At 33.2% G+C, this 11,153-nt stretch overlaps 1 protein-coding gene and 1 pseudogene across 1 annotated transcript; one reads left to right on the forward strand and one right to left on the reverse strand.

Moving 5' to 3' along the window:
• Window positions 1-2,269: 2,269 nt before the first annotated feature.
• On the forward strand, window positions 2,270-3,718 carry LOC110718008 (flavonol sulfotransferase-like; the record flags this gene model as incomplete). The annotated part of the gene is made up of 1 exon (XM_021896810.1): window positions 2,270-3,718. A coding segment is annotated over one exon (1,122 nt), but the record flags the coding sequence as incomplete, so codon positions are not given.
• Window positions 3,719-3,819: 101 nt separating this feature from the next.
• LOC110717767 lies at window positions 3,820-6,886 on the reverse strand (annotated as a pseudogene).
• Window positions 6,887-11,153: the final 4,267 nt, after the last annotated feature.

Consider the following 11,153-nt stretch of genomic DNA (forward strand, 5'->3'; position numbering starts at 1 on the left):
CAAAACCAATATAAATTACCGAAATGTGCATCAAGAGAAGTAAGTATTTATTTAATTTTATAAGTTTTTTCGCAATTGTACATTTATAACATGAAATTTGCAATTAAAACATGCAAATATGGTAAACCAATTAAATGATAATGAAGAACTAGATGAAAGAATTGCATATTTAAATACAAAAATTGTAGATAAGTTTTTCTAAATCAAACCTATATTAATTTGCGAAAATATTTTTTTCGAACTAGATATAAGTGGAATTGACAAATTTATTTCATTTTACTGTAGAATATATTTCAAGAATAGATAAATTTAGCTGAATTTTGGTCCCAAACTTGTTATTTTGATCAATTTTGTTTCTAGGTTGTGTTATTCAGCATTGAATATTTTGTTATTTTACTGTGAAGTCAGATCTGTATTTCTAAAATGTGTTTTGTTATAATTTTTCTTTAAATCATGTTATTTTGCTTAATATCTAATGTTATTCTATTTAAAATCTAATGTTATTTTTGTAGGGTTTTAGGTACTATATTGCGGAATTTCACGAATCATTTTCGTTCGCACCTAAACATGATCTACAAGCATAACACATAAAGAATCACATAATTCATACCTTTGACGCATGATTTCCACGATGCGATTGACTATCAATTAGAGAGAGAATAGAGCCCCAAGCATTGCTCCTCTACTTAGTCCACGGGATTCGAATGAGCCGTCCACCAATACTAGATTGGTCGGATGAAGAGGAAACACCACGGTAACCACCTTTTCGGACAACCGGCCACCACGAACCACCACCACCGTGCACACACCATCGGCGCACACTAAGAGGGACAGACGAGAGTGAGAGGGAGTATAAGAGAGGTTGGTTAGTGTTTACTAATTAGGGTTTGATTAAAAGATCACTGAATGTTATGTTCAACCCTAGGCACCTAGTCTATTTATAATAAACATATTATAATTAGACTAGGAAGGAAAGCCCAAACCCCTTATGACTCCTCATATGGCCGGCCACCTAGAGGGAGAAGGCCCATCATGGGTCTCTTCCTCTTATGCTTAATCTAGCCCCTTTGTGTGACCTTAAATTATAGGATCCGTTCAATTGGGCCGTAGGTTATTTTACTAGCCCAAAGATCTAAGTACCTCTAGCTATGATAATACGACGACCCAAAAGAACGAACTTACTTATCTCCATAATTTGATCCATCTATATATCTAGTAATTGCACTTGACAAATACATAAAACCTTCAATTTTGGGTTGATCATGTATTGTTTTAGTCTTTGGAAGTAGATTTGTTTTGGCAGAATTATTTCATGTTTTTCTAAAACACCGTTATTTTGTTTCATAAATGATGATATATTTTGTTTTAAACCTAATGTTATTTTATTTTCATCATGTGTTATTTTAATGAAATCCTAACTTTGTGTTGTTTTGTTATTTTAATTTATCCTTTTGTTATTCTACTTAACCTTTGGGTTAAGTTTATTTTGTTTAATATCGTCTTATGTTATTTTCAGTAGAAGTTTAAGTTATTCAATTATCAAGTTATGTGTTATTTTAGGTTAAACTTTGTGTTACTTCTTACACAAATTGATGTTATTCTATTAAAGTCTATTGTTATTTTGTTTTAAACATGTGATATTCAAGTAAATCATATCTTATGTTATTCTATTTTAAACAAGTGTTGTTTTTAAGTTACAGAAATTGCATTTGGAAGAAAAAATTAATTAAATTCACAGAAATTGAAAGAAAATAGAGGAAACTAAGTATAGCAGGAAGAAAACGGGGAAAATAGGGAAGAGGAAGGGATAATAGAGGGATGCTGACTATGTACCTAATGTCCAGGCAAATAAATGACGTCATTTGACCCTGGAGTATCATGCTCACGATACTCCAATAGTAGGGTAGAAATTGCGGTACACGCCAAACTAGTTTAGCTTTTAGCTAGTTAAAATATTTGGGATGGTATTCTAATTTCTAATTTAACCGATCAACACTTGGAGGAGTGTTATGTGCATTAACACCGATTAAGCAGATCTATTAACTTAACTAATTAACTTATTAATTTTTTGTATTAATGATATGCTAATAATAACCATTGCCCTCCATGCTCGGTGTTACACTTATCAACTCCTCTTAATTGACAACTGGAGCATTACAAAAGTATACACCAAATTAAAGATCACTATGTCGGCGTACCTACCTTTTGGACAAGTGGAACTAACTCTAGTTGTATATATGGCTAGTAATTCTACAATATAATACACTAACTTCATGTTGTTGCTATATCAAAACTTTGTTACATTAACTTCATCAACAACTATACTATACCATCCTTTTTTCATAAATCAAACCAAAAACCTATCAAAATGAATGAAAATCAAGGGAAGGAGGATATACAAGAGGTAGTGAGTGACCAAGAAGTTCAACAACTTATGCAAAACCTTCCTAAGGTAACAATTATGAGTAACAAACTTGAACTAGTAAACTATCAAGGTTTTTGGCATCCCAATATAAAAAACTACCTTAAGAGCACCCTTATGTTTCAACGACACTTTCGAGCTCGAAACACCGATATTATCATAGCTAGCTTCCCTAAAACAGGCACCACTTGGTTAAAATCGTTACTCTTTTCCGTCGTTAATCGTTTTCGTTACCCTAAAGATCAAACCCCTTTGCTCAAACATCATCCGCATGAGCTTGTGTATCGGTTAGAGGTTGATGTTTATGGCAACGCTTTCGAGTATCCTCGGCCTCAACATCTTGATGAGCTTCCTTCGCCGAGGCTTCTCCACACCCACTTGCCTTACACTTCTCTTCCAGAGTCTATTATGGCTTCGGGGTGTCGGGTTTTGTACATTGGTCGGAATCCCTTAGACACGCTCGTTTCGTTGTATTACTTTTCTATAAAAATGATGAAAAAGATGGAAGGTCAAGATTTTCATCTTCGTATGGAGGACTTCTTTGAGGATTTTTATGCCGGGAGGATGCCACATGGGCCCTTTTTTGAGCACGTCGTTGGATACTGGAAGCAGAGTTTAGAGCGGCCTGATAAGGTGTTATTTTTCGAGTACGAGGATTTGAAGGAAGATCCCAAATTATATGTCAAGAGGTTGGCCGAGTTTGTAGGTGTACCATTTTCTTTAAAGGAAGATAGTGAAGGTGTAATAGAAGATATAATAGAGATGTGTAGTATTAATAATCTAAGAGAATTAGATGTTAACAAAAGTGGGGTGATTAACAAGTACTTTGAGAAAAATAGCTATTTTAGGAAGGGGGAAGTTGGGGATTGGACCCATCATTTAACACCCTTAATGGTAGAAAGGATGAATAATCTCATGCACGAAAAACTTGAGGGTACTGGTTTATCATTCAAAATGGTTTCCTTGTAGTCAAGTACAGGCTAGACTTGGCTTGTTGGCCCGCCTGTTGAGAGCTGGATCAAATCTAGCCCACTTTGTTAGCGAAATAGGTCGTATTGGGTCACCTCTTAATGTGTATTAGGTAGGCGGGTTAGATCGAACCTTAACGGGTTAACCTCTTTTTTAACCTTATAGGACTATCCAATAAATTTTTAAATAAAAATGCAGACAAGTTTGCTCAATACTGTTGAGCAAAAAAGGTAGTTTCAAATATCCCTTGTGTTTTATTTTGATGTTCTTGGTGGAATCTTGCATCACTATCCACAATTTGAGAGAGTTGTAAATTATTTACGATTAATGCTTTTTGACTTTATTTAGTTGATACACTTTGATTGACCCAAAGTATTATTTAGTTGACACACTTTGATAATCACAAAATTTTAGGCAAATTTAATTGACTTCTTATGTATTTTTTTGTCGTAGTTAGGTAGTGAAGTAAAATTTTAATATGGTTCGTCCGTTAGTGGGTAATGAGTATTTATTATTTTTATTATATTTTTTTATTTATTATACCATGTATGAAAAAAAGATAAGTTTATCAACAAAATTAAGACTCTATATAAGAAAAGAAGTCAATTAAATAGACATGAAGGGACTATACATACATGTTTAACATTTACCAATGTTAACGAATAAGGATGTACAATGAGAAGCCTAGTCAAACCAAAAAACACACACAAAAGTATACAAGTAACAAAAGACATGCAAAAAGGAAAAGTGCATAATTCTAAGCTAAGTAAGTATCTTAAATATCCATAACTGTCTTTCAAGAGTAGAAAGCACCCAACTCCGTAGACATCATCATGCTCAACACGACATACTCACGGCTCATTTAACGTCAGTCATGAGCCACAACGACGAGTTGCTTCCCAACATTACGCCCAGAGAAGATCCCAATCAAGGCAGAAGGAGCGCTCTCTAGGCCTTCAGCAACATCTTCAGCATATGAAATTTTGCCTTCCCTAATGTATGGTAGGATCATTTCCAAGTAATTAGGGAAAAGATGATAATGATCGAAACCTATTAATCCTTCCATACGAATGCGTTTAGTTATAATATTGGACAAATTGTAAACTCCCTCGGGCTGTTGGAGATTTTACTGTGAGATCAATCCACAGACTGGGATTCGGCCATGAAGTCTCATGTTCAATAGAACTGCGTCAAGCATCTTCCTTCCAACATTCTCGAAATAGATGTCAATGCCTTCCGGAAAATACCTAAACAAAGCAAGATATATCAGCTAGCTAGTATTATGACTGTTCCTTTAGCATTATTGGCAATGGTCATTTAGACGTTCATTTTGCACAAAGTTGAATATTTGGCCTAAGACATTGGACATGTTTGCAGTACGTATACATACTCACCTCCTTAAGGTCGCATCTAAGTCTTCCTCTTCCTTGTAATTAAAGGTTTCATCAAATCCAAATTTGTTTTTCAATAAATCAACCTAACATAGGAAGTTATGAGAGCAAGTTACAACCAGATAAATCCAAAAGCAGAAACAGATTTATAATTGCAAAGTTATATGAACATTAATTTTGTAAATAAACCTGAAAAAAGATAGAGCAACTGAATTCCATTAGCTATCCTTCAAAAATCAAGTGATGTATAATGGTATCAGACTACCATTTAAATCTCTCTGTTTGTCAATAAGAATCCTTGGTGCTAAGATTATATAACATGAAAGGATGTCACGGTAACAAGCAAATTCAGAGTAAGAAAATCACCTTCTCTTTGCTACCAGCACTTCCCACAACATAGCAACCAGTTAATTTTGCGAGTAGTCCAACTAATTGCCCAACAGCACCAGATGCCGCAGAGACAAAGACACGATCTCCCTTCTTAGCAGATCCAATCTCATACAAGCCTGCATAGGCTGTAATGCCAGGCATGCCTACAGATTGATATAGGACAAACATATCAAATGACATAAATTGTTTCATAAGAAAAACACTACATCTGTATGCTCGATTTTAAAGGAAAGTTGTGGTGATGAAACAAGACTATATTCTTCCCATCCAGTAAATCCCCGTACAAGGTCGCCTGCCTTGAAGTTAGGATGCCGAGAATCCAGTACTTTGGACACTCTATATCCGATGATGGGCTGAAAATATTCAGCATCTTAGTTAACAGACCAATATTCATGTCAAACTTACAAATCTCTATCACTACTTTCTCAACCTAGAAAAAGTACCAAAATCTGTTTCTGTAGCCCTGTAGGTATGCTAACATAGTAACATAGTTACAAATTCTTTCCATGTGAAAATGGTTTGGAAAGAACATGCAAGCTAAGCTTATTACTTACCTCCCCTGGTGAAAACTACGGAATATCTCTCTATTTTTATGGCCAAACTTTAAAAACTTTGATCAATGATCACAAATTGTCTTTAATGTTTACAAAAAACAGTCATATTTATGGATACGTCTAAATGTGTAATTTAAAATATATTTTCATAATTTTTGTTTAGGTACAGAAGTTGATGGTCAAAGTCGTGTTTTCAACAAGCAAAATAAATGAACATAGACATTATATTATGGGATGGAGTAACAAATTGTCCCACATCATTTGATTTAATGATTTAACCTTCCAAATGCCTATTTAGCACTTCAATTATAAATCCAAATAGTGCAAATTACCTACCTAACAGCACATGCCACTTATTCCAACAAAATATTCTTGCCAATAAACCAACACTAATTAATACTTTAGCATACAATATAATCAAATTGCATAAACACTCAAATAATAACTAGGAATTTATTTCTACTCTGTCCTATTCCTTGAATTAGAGATTAATACTACATTACCCTACCACAAAACAGTAATTACAGATTTACAGATAAGAAATCAACTCATAAACTCCAAAAACAAATGCCAACAACACTAAACAACAACTAATCAGATAATTAATCAACAATTCTAAACTAATCACAGCAAATATCAAAACATCAATCAATCAAAAATCGAAATGGGTTTAATCAAAATGAATTATACCGATCCAGGTACGAAAGAATCAACATAAGAAGCGCGATCACGGTTGGTCATACGACTTCTCATGTAAGGATCACAAGACAGGTAGAGATTCTTAAGAAGAATCCCACTAGAATCTTCTGGAAGTTTAAGGTTAATCTTTGAAGGTTTGAACTCCATGTCTGATTCTTTGGAACCCAACAACGTAGTCTATTAAGATTACTTGTTTGTTGCTCACTTCTTCTACTTCCGCCATTGTTGCTCTGATTTTTTTCTAGAAGTTTCTGAAAGTGGGTAATAATGAAATAACTTAATTTGGGTTGAAAATGGAGATTGAATTTATAGGAGATAGAAAAGGTGTGAAAGTTGAACGTGGGTGTGTATGATTGTGATTGTGAGGTGTAGTAATACTTTTTCATTGCTGTTGTTGACTGTTCATGGTCACGTTGAAGCTGTGATCATTGAATAATAATGATGTTACTAGCTTAGCCACTTGTCATATACACGGTAATTCTAAATTTTTTAAAAAAAATTAGTTATATTTAACAAATAAAATTTAATAAAATATAGACATCAAATATGTAGAAATGTCATAATCTATATGAGGCAAACAAAAGTTTAATATATAACTCATGTTTTAGATAAAAGTAAAATAAAAACATTTGGCAAATTAAAGCGTTTATTGTTCTTTGTTATTAAATACAAATATGTTAAAAGCTTTCCAATTGTCGTAGTTTGATCATTTTTGTGCCTCTAAAGTTTATTTGTAGATAATAAATATTTATCCAAAAAAAATGTAGAAGGAGATGTCATTTGTCACTATGACCGGCGTGTCTTTTAGTATGCAAATTATTTATGAATGTCGAATGTAATAAATTAAATATATCATCTCAATCAAGTGTGCAAAAGATAATAATTTTTTTTTTTTTTTGTATTTACTAAGATATTGATTTTTTAATTAAGTAATTTACAAAAAAATTAATTGATATTTTACATTTTCCTACAATTAGACATATGATATAGTTGTCGAACACAACAACATTTATTTTATAGTGATTCAATACTCCATAAGTTCTTAATTTGTGATAATAAATGCGTAGTAGTAAATTCTTAGAAGCTAAATTGTCATTAATTTGAATGTAGAGTTAATATTTAAATTGAAATAAAATATTGGAGGTATTTGAAAAAAATAAAATTAATTGATGTTTTAAAGTAATTAATCAATTATATGAATCAATTTTATTATTACTCTTTTTTTTTTTTTTTTTGGCAAAATCTAATAATACTTCATTTAAAAGATAATTATAAAGGAGTTGATATGAAGTTTTAGGTAAATGTTATGGAAGAATTATGAGCACCAAATAAAAAGGAATAAATTTGTCATAAAGATAATATAGTACAAGATTTGGAATAATATATATATAGTTGTATCAAATATTCAAAAAAAAAAAAAAAAAAAAAAAAAAAAAAAAAAGGTTAAAAAGGAAGGGGGAGTTTTGGAGGGAAAAAACAGTACCAGAATGTGACATGTGTCTGTTTTAGTATTAAGTTATTGATTGATTATGTAAATTGTTGATTTTGAGATATGATGGTTTGATGAGAAATAAAATTATTATTTTTTTATTTGTTGTAATAAATATATATGAAACGAGTTGGCTATTATAAAATAGGGAAAATATAAACTTAGGTAACTATTACAAGTATAAAACAAAGGAAATATACTCACTTTGTCAAACTTTGCAAGCATCCCGATGCACTAGTTTGACTTTATTTTTCTAAAATAAATATTAATGAAACTATAAAAAATGTTATATTATGATACTTAGTATAAATACCTATCTAACACCATATTTTATGATAAAATATGTTTTATTATGTTAGTAAAAACTATAGTCAAAGTTAAATATGAGTAGTGAAACAAAGTCCAATGTCTCAGTTATTGTGGGACGGAGGGAGTACAAATGTACAATGCTATACATAGGCCCTATTTGGTGGTAGCGTTTGAGGTAGTGATTAGCGTTTCGACCTGTAAAAACACTACTAGAGAAAAAAATAAGAGGGTTTAGTAAGGTAGCGGTGTGAGTAGCAATTAGCGGTAGAGGTAAATCAGAGGTAGCGTTTAGGTAGCTTTTTCCAAACGTTAAAACTAGTAGCGTTTAAGAGTAAAGGGTAGCGTTTGTTAATTTTTTGTTACTTTTTTTAAATAACAATTTATATTATTATTAATATATTTTAGTAATACAACCGCTACTTTTGCCAAACACCCATACTATCAACTGTTACTTTGACAGCTAATCTCTACCCACTACTAATTGATAGCTAGTCGCTACCTTAACAGGTACCCGCTATTCAACCGCTAAAAGCTACCCGCTAACGCTAACTTTTCCATATAAGGCCATAACCCTTATGGCTTTATATAAGAAACTTAAAATGGAAATAAAATAAATGAAAATATAACATTTATTACATTGTTTTGCGCATAATTTTGTCATGCATTCTTAAATTAATATCAAATTATGAAAGATACCAAATGCTTATTCTTAGGCTTGTTTAGTTCACCTTTTTTTTGCTTATCTAAACTTATCTTATCTGGTTTGATCTGATCTGATAGTCTGATTTGACCAAACTTTGACCTTAAGTGTACGATAATCTATAAGGAAAAACTACATCAAGTGGGGTCTAGTTAGATTTATAATAATGTGTATCTTATTAATATGTAGTTTTCATAAATTTTTAAATTATGAAATTAAAGATATTTAGCGATAAAAAATTGCACATAAAACGATGATCTGATCTGAACTTATTTTATCTGATCTGATCTGAATTAGATCTTATTTAATCCGAAATAAGTAAAATTAAGTTGAACTAAACAATGCCTTAGCCCTAATAGCTAGTTTAAAGGGTGATTTTATTTACTTATTTAATCTGTATTTACTGATTTTATTTACTTTTGATGTACAACATTTTTTTTTACTAATTGTGTGATTTAACCAAACAATTACTTGCCCATTATTCACCCTCCTGTTTACTTATTTCAATTCTCCAATAAATCCCTCATTATCTTCAAACCACCTCAAATCAGTAAAACACCGTACCTTTAACACACCTCCACCCTCCTCCTTGAAACAACCATTCACCCCACAAAACCACCACTGTACTAAAGATCACTGCCCTCCCAACCTAAACCTCAGCCCTAACTTTATGAAACCTCCACCGGAAACCACTACCCCCATCCCTCAGCAAATTTCTCTCCTCAACTCTTCTCCTTCCCACATCTATTAATGTGTAACCCACCACCATGTTTATTAATAATAATAATAATAATAATAATAATAATAATAATAATAATAATAATAAGGAAAAAATGCTTTAAATAATACGACCTTTACCCCGTCCGCTAAAAACAAGTTGAACTTTTGTTTATTTCAGAATAATACGAACTTTAGGGGGTGTCCGCTTTAAACAAGTTATTTTACCTCCAACCTGAATAACCGGTTAAAATTTTCAATAAATTTGTTTAATAATTTAATTAACTCTTAATTAAGACTTTAATTATGGTTAATTAATAATTAAAATCTTAAAAAAAAAATACCCACCTCCACCACCAGCCACCCTTTCCCCTTCCCCGGCGACCTTCCTCTTCCCCGGCAAGCCCTCGGCGCCGGTCCTCCTCCCTTGAACCACCAATCCCCTCCCTAAAACCCTTCTCCCTCGCCGACGCCTAGCTTTCCTACCACAACCACCCAGCCAGCCTTCATCGCAGCAACTCGGCGATTTCGTGGTTAATTGACGGGATCGAAGGGCGTAGTTTCGTGGCTAAGGAAGGTGAGAGAGGATGGTTTCAAGGCTGGGCAAGGTGCGGCGATTTCGAGGCTGGGTAAGGTGCGACAATTTCGAGGCTGGGCAAGGGGAGGGTGGTGGTTTCTGGCTGGGAAAGGGGAGGGATAAGGTTTTTGGGCTAGGCAGCAAGGGAAGGGGAAAGTGTCGATGGCTGGCAGGGAGGGGATGTGGGTGGTGTGGCTGCGCAAGGAGAGGGCATTCGTGGTGGTCATGGGAGAGTGTGGTGGCAGCAATGGTGGAGAAAAGGAGGCATTAGTGGCTAGGAATAAGGGGCAGCGAGGGAGGGGGGTCGACGCCGGCGCCGGAGGAAGGAGATCTGGGCGTGGCCGGCGTCGGAGGTGGCTGTTGGGGAAGATGGTGGGTGGGGGATTTTTTTTTTAAAAAAATAAAATAAAAAAATTAATAATCTTTTAAAAATTAAAAACATTAAAAAAAATTTAAAAACAAATAAAATTTCAAACCAATCAAACAATGACACGTGTCCATATAACCTGTTAATCAAGTTAATAACGGGTCATAACTTGTTTAAAGCGGAGTACCCCTAAAGGTCGTATTATTCTGAAATAAACAAAATGTCAACTTGTTTTTAGCGGACGGAGCAAAGGTCGTATTATTTAATGCAATTTTTCCTAATAATAATAATAATAATAATAATAATAAGGGTATTTTGATTTTTACCACCTTCAAATAACCAAATAATTGAATTTACCACCTCCAAAAAAAAAAGATTTACTTTACCACCTCATAAAAAAATTAAACATCAGTTTTACCACCAATCACCTCCAACTAACGGATTCCGTCCAAAAATCCGTTAGTGGGGCCTACCTTGCACACGTGTCGCCATATTATTGGTTAAGTTTTAAAAAAATAAATAAAAAAAACAAAATAAAAAATAAAAAATCCCCATCAAGCAACCGATGG

This window comes from Chenopodium quinoa, unplaced genomic scaffold (genome assembly GCF_001683475.1).
Source record: "Chenopodium quinoa cultivar QQ74 unplaced genomic scaffold, ASM168347v1, whole genome shotgun sequence".
Classification (NCBI taxonomy): domain Eukaryota; kingdom Viridiplantae; phylum Streptophyta; class Magnoliopsida; order Caryophyllales; family Amaranthaceae; genus Chenopodium; species Chenopodium quinoa.